General features: G+C 40.9%; 2 protein-coding genes across 3 annotated transcripts; both read left to right on the top strand.

The window, feature by feature from the left end:
* The first annotated feature begins 708 nt into the window (after positions 1 to 708).
* On the top strand, positions 709 to 9,334 carry ralbp1 (ralA binding protein 1). Its single transcript, XM_076097709.1, has 10 exons — positions 709 to 777; positions 2,568 to 2,872; positions 4,133 to 4,570; positions 4,688 to 5,037; positions 5,477 to 5,638; positions 6,465 to 6,596; positions 6,801 to 6,911; positions 7,054 to 7,175; positions 7,287 to 7,407; positions 7,515 to 9,334. The coding sequence occupies exons 2-10, from the start codon at positions 2,623 to 2,625 to the stop codon at positions 7,818 to 7,820; spliced, it is 1,992 nt and encodes a 663-aa protein (XP_075953824.1). The 5' UTR covers positions 709 to 777; positions 2,568 to 2,622; the 3' UTR covers positions 7,821 to 9,334.
* A 1,168-nt stretch (positions 9,335 to 10,502) lies between these two features.
* rab31 (RAB31, member RAS oncogene family) lies at positions 10,503 to 17,892 on the top strand. 2 transcript variants are annotated; one of them, XM_076098027.1, is made up of 7 exons: positions 10,503 to 10,687; positions 11,681 to 11,760; positions 12,044 to 12,125; positions 13,681 to 13,752; positions 14,193 to 14,299; positions 15,169 to 15,278; positions 16,003 to 17,892. In XM_076098027.1, the coding sequence occupies exons 1-7, from the start codon at positions 10,652 to 10,654 to the stop codon at positions 16,098 to 16,100; spliced, it is 585 nt and encodes a 194-aa protein (XP_075954142.1). In that variant the 5' UTR covers positions 10,503 to 10,651; the 3' UTR covers positions 16,101 to 17,892. The 2 variants fall into 2 exon arrangements, with proteins under 2 accessions (XP_075954142.1, XP_075954141.1); XM_076098026.1 differs by lacking the exon at positions 10,503 to 10,687 and adding an exon at positions 10,993 to 11,287.
* Positions 17,893 to 18,476: the final 584 nt, after the last annotated feature.

The following is an 18,476-nucleotide window of genomic DNA, read 5'->3' as shown; positions in this document are numbered from 1 at the left end:
GGAAACGCATAATTTCCTGGGGAAACAAAGTTGTTGTTATACCCTTCTGTTCCACAGGTGTTCCACTGCTCAATGACCGTCTCATGCAAGCGGAGGGGAAAGGGAACATTTACCGATGCCAATCTCTCACCGCCACACACAAGTGCTCTTTGTAATGCCAGTGCGTTTTCAAAAGGGCAGCAGGGTGCCCTATCACTGATTCTGTTCCCAATTGGCATGCAACAGCAGTTTGCACTGACTAATGTACCGGATGCACAATGAGACCTTGTTTGTCTTTTCTTTTTCTTTTTTATGATATTGAATCACGACCTCATTTCGCAATTGCAGCTGTGGATTTGGAGCCGATGGTGCCAACAAAGATCAGAGGCCTAATGTGTTTCATGTGTCAGGATGACCACGAGTCTTCTTAGTGCAACCGCAGCATTTGGCAAAGTCCACATGATTCAGAATAGCAAATGGTTTCACTAAATGTACATGCTTTTCAACACATTGTTTGACAGTTTATCGTGTACACATGCTTGTATTACAGCAAACTTGTGGTTAAGGTCAGAATGAGACCACAGCCTAAACATTCTACATTAAATCCAGATCATTCTGGGCCAAGAAACCTACATAGACTATACATTTGCGGCGGGAGAGCCAAGTGATTTATAGATTCGCCTTCAAACTACATTTCCCACCATACAACTGGGCTGCCGCGCAAGCGCAGATAGGTTTATTTAGTATACAGACAACCGGAAGCTCCACTCCGAAATTGACCGAACGGGATAGTTCTTGGTAAAGTTTTTTTGTGTTTTGTGTTTTGCGTGTTCAATGACAGTACAGCGTCTACAAAATATACTCCATTACATGTAGCTATCTGTTTATATAATGTTGGGTCTATCTGGACGAAACAACGGCTTTAATCGTGACGGTTAGGCTAATCAGCTAGCTTAGCAGGTTGGCAGCTAGCGGAACTGCCGTTAGCATATGGGCCCCTCCATTCTGAGGAGAGCTGCTACTTTATCACTGTTTCTTTTAATGTAAACGTGCTTTAATTCATTACTGGAGAAACTAGGAGGAGTATTCTAATATCAAGTTGTTATGTGACTAGTTGTGTGTTTGATTAACCTTTCTCTGGAGAACAAGACAGGGTAAGAAAATAGTATAATCTGCACTCAGCGAAGGATTAAGACAGACAGGCAGTATTTATAGTTCAATTAAGACAGTGTTAGTGTACGCATTGCTGTTGTCTTCAATAATTAACACGTTTTTCTTCGTGGTAGTGCAGCATACTTTCTTGGATGCACCATACTAAACACTTGACATACATTTAAGTTGTTTCTAGTATCAATATGTAACAGGAGATCTTCAGCCTGCTGTCAGTGTTAGAAACCTCTTACAGTGATTCGTTGGGTACTTTGAAGATCCCAAACGCACAGCACCCTTGTCGTTATTACATAATTAGTCTACTTCCTAACACTCGTACAAGTGTTCCCGTTAGTCCTTTAATCTAAAATAAACTGCAGACAGCCATACTGGCATACTGTTTCAAATAACTGCATAAACATTCAGCTGAACAAATATAACTGTGTTTCTGGTAAAGCGCCGTTTCTAAACATGATGAAGTGGACGTGGAGTTTTGATTTAGCTGACTGTGGATGTCAGAATTGGCTAAATTAGAAGTAGGAAATGCAAGAAGTGATTGTCCATGTAGCAGAGCCCCATCTGGTGGGTGGACACTACTGTTACAGTTGTTCTGTTTGTACATTCATTACAATATTCAGGAAAGAAGAAGAAGGGAAGAGCTACATCTAGTGTTATTGTGATTCTAACTTTATGAGTAGAACATGCTTTAGTTTGGTTTACAGATAAATAGATGTTACAGGTTTTGAACATTTGTCTAAATGGAAAAATACTTATTTTACATACGCTATCGCAGCTTGTCTGAGGAAGTAATACTTCATATTTATGTTTAAACTGTGTTCTGCTCTTGGCCTAACATGGTTTCTAACTTTGTGTTGAAAATGTCCTTTTTAGCAGAACTATGAATTTTGATTTTGATTTTTTGGTGCACATACTGCTGAGACAATGATTTATTGAATTTGATGAACTCATTTTGATTGAGATCTCCTTTGCAGGAATGTCCATCTGAGCACAGCGGGAAAAATGTATAGAGAGAAAACATACATTGCAAAAAAGACGATTGTAGCATATACAGTATTTAAGCTGCATCAAAAGCAATCGCAGACGTCTCTAAATAGGTTAAAAGCATTAAATGGAATGAGACACAAATCCTTTAGTAATTCCTAACATTGATTGTGAAGCAGCTTTTTTCAAGTGCAGTTTATATTTATATTTCCTTGTTCAAATATAATCAAAAAGTCAACAGAAAAATACAATTAAAATCCATGAAAATCTGACAGGCCTGGCCCCCATCTGTCACACAACTAAGAAGTGAATAATGTAGATAACAAGCAGCAGGAATAAATAAAGAATCTGTCTGCAGACTTTACAAAACTTGAGATAATCTGTGAAGTTGAATGCAGGGTTGTACTGTTGCCATCTTGTATTTCTTCCCCCTGCAGGTGTGATGGAGAGGTGATGTGTCAGTGGGAGGAGTGATAAGGCCAGAGCTCAGCCATGACCGAGTGCTTCCTGCCCCCCAGCAGCAGCCCTGCAGAGCAGCGTCGGGCTGAACACCCAGGGGGCGTGGCCCGCACCCCCAGCTCTGAGGAGATCAGTCCCACCAAGTTCCCCGGATTGTACCGCACCGGCGAGCCATCACCGCCTCATGACGGCCATCACCACGAGACACCTGACGCCTACGTCTCAGACGACGACAAAGAGCACGGCAAGAAAAAGAACAAGTTCAAGAAGAAGGAGAAAAGGAGTAAGAAGCTACCTTGTAGTGATTTTTTGACTTTAGAAATAGTTTGAAAGAGCTCAGGGTCACTTTTGAGGATCTTTGAGCCGTTTTCCAGATGTTGTCAAAGCTACGAGAATTGGCTGAAAGCTCTGGAAATGTATCATTAAGTTCTATAAATCTTTGTCAGACTAATCCTAATATTTCTGCTACATGTTTAGGAGTACAACAAAACAATATTCATAATAATGAGAATACTTTAAGGTGTTGAATTGTATTATAGGCAATGTTGAAAATGGCAACAATTTACTGGTAAATCCCATAGAAATATATATTATATATATATTTGTATTCTTGGCAAAGTGCTCACCACTAAATGATAAGTCATTTCTACGATTTATATACGATTAGATGAGTACTAATTGAGTATTTGGGCAGCGTCTTAAGGAAGGGTTTTTGCTAAGAAGTTTCATCAAAGCCAACACATGAGCTAAATCTTTTAAGTGTTCATTGATCTGTTTTGTAAATTCTGTTTTCGTAGTTTATTGTGCTACGCAGCACAACTGTGTGTCATAGGATATTTTAACAATAAGAAACAAATATCACCTTCCTACCACGTACATACAGGTCATGTACTTCAGGTCACGTACCTTCAGCTGTTGAGCACTAGAGGACTGAATACCATCATAATGACGCTGAACGATCACCCCAGCATTAGCTGTTGAGTTGAGAGAGAGCTTCCCACTTTTCCATCCTGTTGGCTGGCGCTGCCTGTAGCAGTGAGAAATGTTCCTTTACTGAGAATGTTTTTCACCGAGTGGTTTTCTGGCTCATTGTCCTCTTTGTATCAGGATTTTTCCATGTCTGTATTCAGCCTCCACACCACCAGGGTAGGAAGAGATGGACGGTTCAGAGCACACCCAGATAGCCCAGTGAAGGTGTGTCAAAGGCAGCGCTTGTTCTCCAGAAAACCCAGCGTAAAGATAATTAGAGGAGACAAAGAGGCCCCTAACTGTCTTTGGCACTGTGGTGTAGCTGTTTGCTCCGAGGAGAAATACTTAAACTGTTCTAGAGAGGAGAGGCGTAAGGTGCTGTGGGAGCGATGCTAAATCTGTGTCTGACCTCTTTTCTAAGCCCCCATTCTCCCCCTCCTTTGCTATCTTCTCTCTCTCACACATCTCTCTTCCTGTTTCTGTTTCACCGCTATCACGGTTCTGTCGTAGGAGGAGGATAAGAAAACGGGGGTGTTTCTCCCCTCAGTTCTCATCTCTTTCGTTACTTTCACAGCGGAAGGCTACGCCGCCTTCCAGGAGGACAGTTCAGCGGACGAAGCAGAGAGCCCGTCCAAGATGAAGCGCTCCAAGGGAATCCATGTGTTCAAGAAGCCCAGCTTCTCCAAGAAGAAGGAGAAGGACTTCAAGGTGAAGGAGAAGGAGAAGGGCCCCAAGGAGGACAAGGCCAAGGATAAAAAATCCAAGGACCTGACGGCTGCAGACGTGGTTAAACAATGGAAGGAGAAGAAGAAGAAGAAGAAACCCACGACAGAGGCCGAGCCGGTCCCGGTGGAGATCCCCACCTTCCGGCCCATCTTTGGAGCCCCTCTGACTGAAGCTGTCAAGAGGACAGCTCTGTACGACGGTATCCAGCTGCCAGCTGTCTTCAGAGAATGCATGGACTACATTGAAAGTTATGGCATGAAGTGTGAAGGCATCTACCGGGTCTCAGGTACCGAAACTTTGAGCTGTTTTCCATCATCTTGAGGAAAAGATATAACTAGTATGTGAATGTATCTCAAGATGTTTAAGGCTGATTGATACTCACGTCATCTGCTTTCCCTTTCAGGTATGAAGTCCAAAGTGGATGAATTGAAAGCGGCTTATGACCGCGAGGAGTGCCCCTGCCTGGAGGAGTATGACCCCCACACGGTGGCCAGCCTCCTGAAGCAGTACCTACGCGAGCTGCCCGAGAACGTGTTGGGCCGAGATCTGGCCCAGCGCTTCGAGGACGCCTGCGGTCGGCAGGTGGAGGCCGAGAAGATGGCCGAGTTCCAGAGGCTGCTGGCCGAGGTGTCGCCGGAGAGCCGGCTTCTTCTCTCCTGGCTCGTCACGCACATGGACCACGTCATCGCCAGGGAGGGGGACACCAAGATGAATATTCAGAATATCTCCATCGTCCTCAACCCGACCATACAGGTCAGAGAGGAATGTTTAAATGTTGCAGAGAGCAGTAATTCAGCAGGCAAACTAGATAAATGTCTTGAGCTCAGGCTCAAGTGTACCTCAAACATAAGAAACCTCCCCTCAGCAACACACCAACCACGTTTTTATTGGGTCAGTCAGTTTTGTGTAAAACTCTGGCCTAGTTTAGCGAACCTAATTTACTCCCATAGGGGACGTCTCTTTGGCTGTTCCACTTATTCTGAACCAACAGCAGCAGGAGCCACAAACGCTTTAAATTAACACTCCAGAGTTGAATTAGGCAAAGTAAATATGTTTGTGTTGTGGAGAAGGTGGCACAGAAAGAATTGGGTTTCATAGTACAGTCCAACACACATGATAAGAGACTATAAGACTACATGCAGTTTGTGTTTTGCTTTGTGTTCACTGGTTTGTTTGTTTACCTTGCGTTCAGATTGGGAACCGTGTTCTTTACATGTTCTTCACACACGTGAAGGAGCTGTTTGGAGACGTAGTCCTGAAACCGGTGGTGCGGCCGCTCCGCTGGTCCAACATGGCCACCATGCCGGCGCTGCCTGACACCCAAGAGAGCGTCAAAGAGGAGATCCGCCGACAGGTGGGTTCAGTCCTGCTGAAGCCACTTCTTTATTAATTATATAAATATCCTGCAGAGAGATATAACACTCTCATGTCCGCCTGGTTGATACGAAACTGGAGTCCGAGACAAAAAGGTAAACAGTCCAGCACATAACTGTCCGTAAAACCGCAACTTGACGTTTTTACACTGTGGTGTTTGCATGGCTTAAACAAACCAGGACCAGATATAATAACACATTAATTAATAAGGTTTAGAGGTTTTTACCTTTGGACAGAGCCTCACTAGCTGTTTCCAGTGTTTGTACTAAGCTAAGCTAAGCTACCTGTCTCATAGCTGGAGTACATATTGAACAGACAGATATGAGAGGGTCCTCAAATTTTATTCCTTTAAATAACAATATGTTTATAATAGTTTAGGTCATTCATCAAACAAAAAAGTCAAGAACGGCAGATTTTTTTAATTGAACATCTTTGTGTTAAAGTATTGTCGGACTAAACAAGCTATTTGAAGATATCACTTTGAGCTCTCATAACTTATGATGACCATTTTATTTAACTTTCTTCAGACATTTTATTGACAAAATCAGTGGACAATGAAAGTAATCAATAGTTGCTGCCCTAATCCATTTCTTGCTTAAGGACTTTAAGTAAATTACTTAATTGGGTATTATATATTTTTAAGTTCTCTAAAATATTTAAATAACTTTCTTTTACGATAAATTGATGATTATCATTCAAAATTCTACTTTGTCAACGACTGCTGTGATTAAAAGGTGTTTGACTGTTGTCCTCGTTTTAATTAGTTGAAGTAGTTTGCGTTTAGTAAAGCTGTGGTTGTGTTTTAGGAGTTCCTGCTGAACTGCCTGCACAGGGACCTGCAGGCCGGGGTGAAGGACTTATCTAAGGAGGAGCGTCTCTGGGAGGTTCAGAGGATCTTGACTGCTCTAAAACGCAAACTGAGGGAGGCCAAACGCCAGGTGAGTTGTGCCTGGATACATGTACGTTTGTTTGTTTTTAAATGAGGGAACAAACAATCAAACCAACTTATTGCAAGCTGTTGAACTACAGCACTAATGTACATAAACATAGTGGTTATGATGAACATATAATACAACAAACTACGGCCTCAAAAATGACCATTGTGCTTTTATTTCTTCATCTCTCCTCCTTTGTCCTTTCAGGACTGTGAGAGTAAGATAGCCCAGGAGATTGCAAGCCTCTCAAAGGAAGATGTTTCAAAAGAGGAAATGACCGAGAATGAAGAGGAAGTCATCAACCTCCTCTTAGCACAGGTGAGTCCTTCAAACACACAACAATACAAGTTAATAAAGAATGTGTTCGGACCGACAAAATATACCACAAGATATGTGTCTGAAAACCTAAAGTTGTGTTAAAATCCTCCGTGATGGAATAATCTTGTGTCTCACTAATCAGGAAAATGAGATCCTAACAGAGCAGGAGGAGCTGATCTCTCTAGAGCAGGTGCTCCGGAGACAGATTGCCACCGAGAAGGAAGAAATCGAGAGACTGCGAGCGGAGATCGCAGACATCCAGAGGTGAGATAAGACTGAAACCAGTTCAGGTGCTAAACATGTTGTAATATGATGCATTACCTGTCGGTACATGCGCTAAAGGTCTCGACTGTATCCCAACGTTGTGCTCCTCAGTCGTCAGCAGGGTCGCAGTGAGACGGAGGAATATTCATCAGACAGTGAAAGTGAGAGTGAAGATGAGGAAGAGCTGCAGATGATTCTGGAAGATCTGCAGAAGCAAAACGAGGAACTGGAGGTGAGCAAAATATTCAACACATACTGGCTGTTATAGTCCGGTATTTATTATTATTTTTTTTTAGTCTGTTTCTCAAACAACGTCTGTGTGTTTTTATTGCCACGTAGAACAAAAACACCCATCTGAACCAGGCCATTCACGAGGAGCAGGAAGCCATCTTGGAGCTCCGTGTCCAGCTCCGCCTCCTGCAGAGCCACAAACTGCAGCAGGAGCTGACCGTCCCGCCGCCGCCGCCGCCACCACCGCTGCCGGCCGAGCAGGCCCCGCCTGTGCAGCCGAGCCCGGAGCCCCGCACCGAGGAGCAAACCAAACGCTCCGTTGACGCCGATTCTGCTGCCTCGTCCAATGGCAAGGCCGCTAAGGATCCTTCAAAGCCCTCACCGAACAAAGACAGGAGGGACACCAACATGTGAGATGTTCGGTTGGCTCTGTGCCCGCTGTACGTCTCCACCGCCGGTCAGTTGTCCTTCAGTGTCTCTCGTGATCCACTGGAAACTTCACTTTGCTGGATCCATGGGTTCATTTAGTCATCGTGTGCACCAGGTGACAGCTGGCGGCCATTCTTCCACGCAACACAAACAACAGAAATAGAGTAGCTGCTGTAGCGGACAACTGGCTGCCACTGTGAGAGACGAGGGGAGTCGTATTATCAAATCCACAGTGCCAAGCCTGTATGAAGGAAGGAGAAATGAAGGGATTCATGAAGCAAGTAAGGGGAAGGAATAGAGTCAGGAATAAAGTCAGGCACCTTCCTAGTATATGACAAAGTTTTATTTTTTGGTGGTAAGGTTTAAAACAGACGAACATAGACCATAAATGATCTCAGTCCCTGTTTCTCATGCTAATAAGATGCTAATTGGACGCGTTAGGATAGAGACCACTGTGCCATAACCGGAGATGTTTCCCCAGAGAATCACTAATACAAAAGCTTACGATTGGTCTATCTATATATTTAAGTGGTATTCTGAAGAATACGGATGACTATTCAAGAAATGCGTTGATTTTTAAGTTACAGCTTTTTTAGTAATATATAAATATATATGTATAAATATATTGTAGGTGCTCTTTCTTTTTCTTTGAACAGCAGATGCACATAAACACAGTGGCGTTGTACCGCGCTAACTGACCAGTAGATGAAAACGTGAACAGCAAAACCACCACGCATCAAAGGTATATTCATCACATGTAGACACACAGCTGGAGGCTGTTACCGTCACTCTTTGCTCTGTAGTGCAATCGTCTTCTCTCTCTGCCTCTGCCTCTCTTGCACAAACAAGGAAAATGTGGAAAATGATATTTCTCCTGTTTTTATGATGGATTCACATCTTGTGGTGATGATTACTGTCGCCAAAATATGTGTGCGGAGACACGCAGGAGGCCTATTTAGTTTTGTTGTGTATTTGATCGTGTTTTTTTTCTTTTTTAAGGGTTAGGTTCTTGATATGTGCAGTTATTGTTCATGGCATCAGTTGGAAGTGAGTCAAAAATATAAAAAACCCTCAAGATTGAAAGTCAATCATTCCATTTCACAGCTGATCCGTGACAAAGTACTGTCATCGTTCAGTGATATTTAAAGCAAAGGCATGGCCTGCACTTACTTACCGATTGTGTGTATATCATTGTAAAATTGCAAATATACTGTATTCTCAGCTTTTATGTTTTGTCATATGTTCCTTTTTTATTATTATTAATGACCTGTATGTAGTACGCTAGTGGGACTGCCCCTGCTTTGGTCGCGGGATAATCAAAGCAATCTCACCTGGACTCATGATTCAACGTGTTCATAATCCTGTGACTGAAACAGATAAACGCTAGATTGGGCTCAGAAGCTTCTCATGAGGTTATTTTCATATTGTTCCAAGCTTTTGTAGCTTATTGTTGCAGTCAGAATAATGCTGTGAAGAATAAAGTGTCGATCCGAATAATTTACCTGCATCTTTGTCTCTTTCTCTGACACACAGGCTGCCTTTTTTACTCAACTATGTCTACTGGAAGTGTAGTCCAGATTTAGTGCTTCCTATTTTCTGTTACAATTTCTCTGAATACTTTCCCCTCTCCCCACATAATGACTCTGTGGATAAATCATTTGCATCCAGTTTGAGGAAGTGAAGCATTTCATTGTTGAGTTTTTACTGAGACTCAAGGCCTGGGTATAAAAGAGAGAGTTCACCCACCCGACTGTTTTGTCATAAAATTCGAGGGCCAAAGCGCAAAACCTCATATCTGCAGAATTTTCTGATTGCCGGATTTCACTTTGGATGATGAGAACAAGGAAGGCTGTTCATATTCAGTCTGTCTTAAAATAATCCCGCCCTTTGTTGAAACTTAATTTAGAGCATCATTTTGTAGAACCTCTTCCAACTTGCACCAAGTGCAAAATATCCTATCTGCAAAATGATCCAGGCTTTTTCAGATAGGAGCTTTTGCTCTTCGACCATCGCATTGCTTTAACTGGTTTCCGACCTGGAAAGTAGCATCGTCAAGTAGCTAAAAACAGCCAGGAAAAGACCGGAAACAAGCAGAAATGGTTTCAAAATAAAACTGTTTTGGGATTAACTTAGTTTTGAGTTTTTTGTATTTCATTTCTCCATTATTAAACTACTGGAAAATAATTAAGTCAATTCAAATCTAGTTTCAAAGCTTCCTTACTGAAACACAGTCAGATAGTGTCTCTGTTCATGAATATTGACATTAGTAGTACTAATTTAAAATCACCCTCTACTCAAACATGTATTTTGTTTATACTGTTACTTCATTTGGATGTTTGACTTTGACATTCACTCTACAGAGTTATGTATATGCAGAGTAACATTGTGATTTAAAGTATCCAGTGCACATACACTATTAAACGACTTAAGTCCCCAATAAGGGAGAAAGAGTGTCATTTTAAGATTTTTTTAATTGGGTGATATTAGTTTGTGTGGAAAAGCCAAATCACACACATTATTAATGAAAGAAGAATTTTGTTTTACATGTCTTGCACAGTCTATGGTCTGGAGCTTAAACCACAATATGGAGTATATCGATCTACTAATGTCTTATTTTGAATGTCACCGTCGGAAGTTCTATAAGACACTTATAAAGCTTGACGCTAGTTCGGTAGACGGTCAGTCTTGTCTGTCTCAGGGGCTGGGTTTCTCTTTTACCCAAGAAGAGGGGAAAACAAATTAATTTAAGCATGACGAGACAAAGACACCGAGTGAACACTTTAAAATAATGATTTAAAAACTTCTCGAAATTGACCATGGCCATAAGGGAGCTCAAAGTGTGCCTCTTAGGGGTAAGTGACATGTTTTTGTTGATCAACTTTGAGGAGAAATTCCTTGTCTGCTGCGAGTAGAACGTAACTGACGTTAACAACACAATAACAGACGTTAGCTTCTCCAACTGACACGGATACTGTAACGGTCGGTCACCGTTTTTTAAACTAACCGTCTTGTTGCTCGTCAGAAAACTTCAACATGTTGATAGTTAACGTTATTTAACTATAAACCAATAACTGATCCACCAGTGGGTGAAGCAATCATTTATCCACTTCCTGTCTCATCGTGTACCGTTACGTCTGTTTGATTTCATAAATCGACTTGTGGAAGTTTTCTGCGTTTTTCTTTTATTTTGTTATAACGGCTCAGTTTATCACGCATTGCGTCATAGTCATTCCAAGCGCGAGGAGCAATCCGTTAGCTAGGTTTTCTTGCTGATGTTAGCAAAACAGAGCACTCCCTCTTTAGAGACGGTGGCAGGGACGTTCAGAGGCGTTGGGACTGCAAAGTGGCAGTTTATCAATGAAGTGCTGAGGAACTGGAGACTACACCGAAACGTTCAACAGTCCGCCACAGGAAGTGACAAGCTCAGCAGGCATTTAATAGCCAACCGAAAAGTTAACCACAGACATTTCTTTCCTATCTTTGGTTCCCTCCTTTGCTTATGTATAGCAGAGGTTCACACTTTAACCATGTAAAGAAGAATAAGAGCTGTCTATGTGTCTGGAGTAACTAAAAAGCACGAACAACAAATTACATGCAGCCAAAAGTTTCCATAATAGTTTACTTTATTGTTAGGTAAACATGGAGATTTGTTGTTTTGCACAAAAAAAAGTAATATTTTCTATAAAAACAGAGCTAGTTGTAGAATTTGTGGACTAACAGGAAGCTATCTGATGGGCATGTGACCAGACAGTTGCCTAATCAATATGATCCAGTAGTGACCGGTGACTCTGTGTACATGTGTGTGTGAGCAGCGCTGTGTCTGATGTGTGACCTTCTGTTTTCAGGACACTGGAGTTGGAAAATCCAGCATTGTTTGCCGATTCGTTCAGGATCATTTTGACCACCATATAAGTCCCACAATAGGGTAAGAGCACAGCAGGAAAACGAATGGTTTATGCATATTTTTTGAAAGGTGGTTCAGCTCACTATAAGAAGACTTGGTACAAATTACAAATACACGTTTGATTGTTGTTTTGTGCGCCTCTGACCTCATACTTTATTAGTGCTTTGAGGCTAAATGGGTTCAGTGTAGGCCATCTTTATTCTGTGTTATTTGTTTCCTGCTGACTTGCACTGATTTGCTTCCTGTGCCTATTTAAAGAACATGCGTAGAATCATTGTTGTGAGATGCTCTTTATCACCCACAGAGCATCATTTCTGACCAAAACAGTGCCATCTGGAAATGAACTACACAAATTTCTGATCTGGGATACAGCCGGACAGGAAAGGGTGAGTGCACCCACAGCATGAATTCCTAATTTTCTTATTATTAGACACATGACACTAGACACTAGCAGTGACACAATCATGTCACTGTCAGTGGTCCTCATGACATACAGTTATTATTAGATGCAAATTTGGATGATTCACATAAGGATCACAAGACTGGTGTCATCACGGTGATATATTATATGGAGGGGGGGGGGGGGTGGTATGGGTAGTTAAAGCTAACCAGACATGCTTACAGCATGGACAAAACTAGTGCAAGTATTTCTCTCGTTTGTATGAAAATGATATCTTGAAACCTCTTTAGCAGGATTTAAAGTTCTCTTCATCTGTGGGGTTAATGTGAATTGTTGAGAAATCACGTCACTGTACTAAAATAACTGTTGTTATCATGACCCCTGGCTGCATGCAATACAAAGACAACATGACCACTAGTGGTGCTTAAGAGCCATGTTTTTTGATGAGTGGGCACCGTCATGGTTTTTATTGCACATACTGTCATGAGCACAGGGGTGATGTGGTGCACATTAGTGCTGACTACTGTCTGTGGTAATGTGGTTGGTGGTGGGGATGAAAACAATGTAGGGTTTGAAACATTAAAATAAAGAATTTGACGTTTCTTGGGGAAGGAAATGCATTCAACGTGTTTGTTCAGCTTTTAACAATACACATATTGGACTTCTGTGGAAAACAGTTATCTTTCAGAACATTCTTCTTAACACTGGAGTAACCTTCATAGTGAGTTAAGACGAGTTGAAACTTGTAAGGAAGTAACTTTTTCCCCTCTGCCAACATCACATCATGTTAGTCGTTTACGGGTTAATACAATATTTTCAATGTTATGGATTTAAGTTTGTGTTCAGTTTAAATTAGGGATGTCCCGAACAAGTTTTTGTTGCCTCCGATCCTGATCCGAGCAATTTAGTTTTGAGTATCTGCTGATGTTGAGTCCCGATCCAACACTTTTCCTCAATAATACAGCTGCACAGTGCACATTACAAGTACATTACAGTTATTAAAATCAATGCACTGCTTGACAATTAATTCGCTCTGCATTGCAGTGAAAATGTCTGCATCCAAACTGTTCTTAAATGTTTTAGTTTTTTTTTTGCAAAATAACAAACACTCTCTAATCTTCTGTGTCCTCCAGTGTTTGCTTTGCTGCAGTCTTTTCCTGCATTAAAACTATATTCCGTTGAGTGTTTATCTTCATCATCTGTGCATCCTTTGATTAATAAATCTACTGTTATTGGCTCGTTGCTCGCGGTGCTTTTTGTTGCACATGCAGTGGCGTGTTGAGTGTGGTTGTTGTCTCCTCTGCACCGCTGAATGTCTGTGCCGTCCCCAGTGACACATCATGCATTATAGATGGCAGCCATAAGCAAGAGAGACTCACACTGAGCCGAAATGAAACGACTGCACATACTGTACATTAGTGTGACAGCTGACGTAAAGCAGAGGATTGGCCCCGATCGAGACATCCCTAGTTTAAATCTTTATACATTTCTGTGTAACTATTGATTGATCATGCTCACCGGTAATATGTTGTCTTTTTTAGTTTCACTCATTAGCTCCTATGTACTACAGAGGATCGGCTGCTGCTGTCATCGTCTATGACATTACTAAACTGGTAAGAATAACAAGACATTTATCATCTTTTCATCAAAGGAGTGACGGTAAATTAAACTTGGGTTGAGTGGTGACATCGCAAGACCAGTGGACAAGATCCCCGTGACAAAATGGAATAACTAACAATACGTTTTGCCCTCCTAAAAGCAATGTCCTTCACCATTAAAAGCACCATTGGAGCTGCTCCCTGGTGTATGAAATGTGTGTAACAGAAGAAGTGCTTTGAACTATGAGCCTGATGTAAAATTGGATTACTTTTCCATCACTCTGGGGGCCGCATTCCATGACCTACAAATGTCATTCTTTCCTGGTCTGTTCATGGAAACTTGTCTGAACAACACCTTCTAATACAGTGAATATGTGGCACAAGTTGTAGAAAACAGGCACGTTCTCATGAAGAACCTATCCCACAGTTGACCGTGATGTGCTCTTCTTGTTCAGGACTCTTTCCAGACACTGAAGAAGTGGGTGAAGGAGCTGAAAGAACATGGTCCGGAGGACATTGTTGTAGCCATAGCAGGGAACAAGAATGATTTAGGAGACATCAGGTGAGCAAAGGGTTCTTTTCTTTTAGACTGTCATAGCTGGAAAGAAACTCATTCTCATGGATATTATGGTGATAATAAAGTTTAAGAGACACTCACTACTAGACACAAGAACGCACATTTTTAATAGTTATAAGTCTGTCGTGCATCAACATAAACGCATCTGTTTTTTTTATAAAACTCGAGCTTCTTACCGCTTTACCGCTTTTATTATTTGCCTCCATAGATTCACGGGAGTCTCAGTTATGACTGTTGTTTCACCGCATCCTTTTGGGACTTTCTGCATAGCAAACTCTTACAGGTTTAGTGAACAAGCACAACTAATAAAGTAATCTTCTTGTGATACCTGTCATGTAGCTCATGTCAAGTCCACTGTGCTAAGAAAACCATGTCTCGATAGTTGTCATTGCGATCGTTGTGCGACTGTAAGAAGACTGGAACAGGGCAGCTTGTAGAAACCAGCCGGGGCTTGAGCGGCAAAATCATTTGGTCACTCAACTGTCACCGGATACAATTTGTTGAATTGTTGTTTGTTTGACTATAGCAGCTAAAGAAACACCTCCAAAACATTGGTGAAGGTTGCTGACATTTTTTAATATTGTCCCTTCTGGCCACCGCAAATTCTCTGTCTGTGAGTGAAGGTCTCTGTGGAAGGGGACCCCACGCTGAGAGGGGAAACTGTAAAGTTTGTTTGAAGAACCTTAATGATGCACTATGGTTTCAAATGTGTCATCTCCTCCAGCACATTTCAGTGCAAACTAGTTAAAGATGTAATGGATGAAAGTCATTGATGAAAGTCGTTCATTTTCCATGGGACACTTCTTAAGTGTGAACCTGCTCCGTGCTTACTTTAGTTTCCTTCTCTCTTACAGGGAAGTTCCCATGAAGGAAGCGAAGGAGTTTGCTGACTCAATTGCAGCTATTTTCATCGAGACTAGTGCAAGAAATGCTGTCAATGTTGAGGAGCTCTTTCAGAAAATCAGTAGGTACCATGTCTCTACTGTATGTTGTGTCTACTGTATGTTGTCTCTACTGTATGTTGTGTCTACTGTATGTTGTCTCTACTGTATGTTGTGTCTACTGTATGTTGTCTCTACTGTATGTTGTCTCTACTGTATGTTGTGTCTACTGTATGTTGTCTCTACTGTATGTTGTCTCTACTGTATGTTGTGTCTATGTCATGTGAGTCTGTATATAAGTACTGTATTAATTAAGACAAGCCTTTCAATAATGCCGGGAGCTGTTATTTATATGTTGTTTAATTGTGTGTCATATAATCACATCTGGGATGGATCATTTTAATGGTATGACACAAAAAAACACATTCATTCTTTCAAATATAAACTAAATATTCTTTTTGTCAATGCGTTTTAATTTCTTCAATTTGTAAGTTGTAGGCCTAAATATATTTTCCCATAATTTGGGGCAGAAAAACACCATTACATTTGTTTATGACAAGTAAAATTGCAGATATCTAACAATTATTATTATTTTTTTAAATATATCTGTTTGATGTTTTGATTTTACAGTATGTGCTGTGTTAAGAAAATGTTTTAAATATGTCATGTTTTGTTTTGAGGCTTCTAGTAGTGGTTCATTTAACATGTCAAACACATTGCAGAAGTAACAATACAACACTTTATATGATTTAAAACAGTTAAATCTGCCATGGTAACTCTGTGACTGACCCTGAGCTGTGTGTTTAGGTAAACAGATCCCGCCCCTGGAAAATCCCGAGGTGGAGAGCATCGACTCCTTCAAACTCACCCGGCAGCCGGCTCCGTCCTACAGGAGATGCTGCTAGTGCCAACAGTGGCTGATGAGATCGCTCCCCTCAGCACCAGAGACCCCAGCAGCACAGTACATCGTCCACAATGCACACAGTGTCTTACTGCTGGGAAAGACAAGACAGTGGACAGATAGAGGTCAGCCGCAAGATGAAACAACAGTACTATGTATCGGTCATTGCACTTATATTTCATTTGATTGAAGCCGTTTCAACTCTGATGAGGTCTGGAATCAGAAGGCTTTCAGTTTGTCCCCCTCAGGTGGTGTTTTACCTGAATTACATAAAGGTTTCTGTCTGTGCGGTATAGTTCACAGCTCAATAATAAACCCACATACATAACAAGTGATCTAGCTGATGTGCTTTTTAGCGCAGTTTGGCTCGGTTTCCCCTGCACTGTGGCTCTTAAATGGCCTTCATTAAATGAAGGTTTTTATACAGTTTGAATTTTTTTTATCAAGGCTATACTTTTTTTTTTATCATGGAGCTTTTGTTTAAATGTATGTATTGAATTAGAATTTTCTAACTTGTGTTTGTCAACTTGTGTTGACGTTGGACAAACATTCAGTTCTGTGGCTCAAATGCAGCGGCTTTACATTCCACGTGGTCGTGCTTACAGTAAATCACCCCCTGTTGAAGCACTGACCAATACTAGAATTGTTTACATGGTGATTTGTTACGGTTCTTTTGCTGAAATGTATTGATTTCACTACAGGGGATGACCTTGTGCAGCATGTATTTATTTATCTGAAGAGGGGTTACATTTATACTGTTAAGAGGAGAAAAGACCTGCATGTGTTTTACTCAAAACATGTCGAAAGCTGTTAAAGTTCCAAAAGGGTGATTTATAGACTAACCAAGCTCTAAAAAAAAAGTATGGAATTAAAGACCTAAACCAATAAATTCTAGCTGGCAAAGAAGTAGAAAAAGGGTGATTTAACCCAGTTGTGTATTCTAAGATGGTGTATATTGTTTGCTGCTGTTTCTTTGGCAGCAGTGCCCTTAGGTGTGACCACTTGAGACATTTATAACAGCACCTTTGCAGACATTTAACAGTATTCATTTGGAAGTGTTGAAACAGCAACAGTATTCTTTAACAGCATTTTTTTTAAATGGACATGAAAGTTGACCTAGATGCAACATGGTTTCCTATTTAACAGTATTTATGTTTTTTACTATAGCTTAAAAAAACATGTTACCAACATGTATGACGGGATAATGGAGTTCAACTCGTAGTTTTTAATGCACTTATAGTATAACTGTGCTGATATGTGCTGTTCTCACCAAACTCCTTTCAGAAACCAGCTAATTAATGTGCCCTTGCTTCCACTAAAATCTAATGCAGTGAAAATGGAAAGATGAAACCGACGGCTTTGTGGTCCAGATGTACAGTATGTCACATTTACCAACAGATTGACAACAGTTTCATTAAATCGCACCGCTTCTTCAATGCAGTTTGTCATGATAGGACCTCCATACAAGAGATAATTACATTGAGCAAATACATTTTATTAGAGGTTGCATGTTGACATTGTGATGAGATTTTTTTAAAGTGATATATTTGTTGCTACACAAATGCCTTTTTTTGTGTTTTCCTAAACAAATGTGTGACACGGCTTAAAAGTGCAGACTGCTAGAGTAATGCATGAATTACTTGACTAAATCAGGACAGACTAATTGTATGCAAAACAGTCAACAATGATCTGCAGCCATTCTTTTACTGTGTGCCTAAACCATGCTCCCCTGTATCCTCTGTAGACCAGATTAACTTTTGTATTTTAATCAGTGTAATAAAGTAGTGACTATTCTATGTTTCGGTTTTGTTTTTGCTACTTTCACCCATTGTAAGGATGAAGTATGTGTTTTGAAATGTCAAAGACACCAGGACACTCTTAGAGGATTATTGTATAGCCTCGCTGATTTTATGTTTTGTTAGTGGAGACCGGAATGATGAACGAGAGAAGAGGGGAACATGGTATGCATCCCAGCTGAGCCAATTTGACACCTCAGGAAGCTAAAAGTGTGAAAATGACACTATTTGGTTTCACAGTTTAGATGAAGCTTTTACTCCTTGTCACTGCAAACCACATTATGTGGTTATCCAAAGTGGGAGTGTCTTACATAAGAGTTATTACTCTACCACGACCTATTGGCCCCACAATAGGAAAGACTCAACAAATTAGCCTTGTGTTATTTTTGCACATATATGTTTCAGGTAACCTTCTAAAAAGCTGTGAACCGCACAAATTACAGGCAGAGAAGAACACTCCCATAGAGTCCTATTCAGTGCACTGCAGAGGATTACTCTCAGTTTACACAGGGGAGGTCTACACGTATTGTCCTGGAGATGGATTTAACTATAGGATAGAATAAATATACCAGCACATTATTATT

Source organism: Anarhichas minor, unplaced genomic scaffold (assembly GCF_050575085.1).
Source record: "Anarhichas minor isolate MPS153535 unplaced genomic scaffold, ASM5057508v1 ptg000024l, whole genome shotgun sequence".
NCBI classification, from domain to species: domain Eukaryota; kingdom Metazoa; phylum Chordata; class Actinopteri; order Perciformes; family Anarhichadidae; genus Anarhichas; species Anarhichas minor.
The sequence above is the reverse complement of the archived record's forward strand: the minus strand, read 5'-3'. Positions and strand labels throughout refer to the sequence as shown.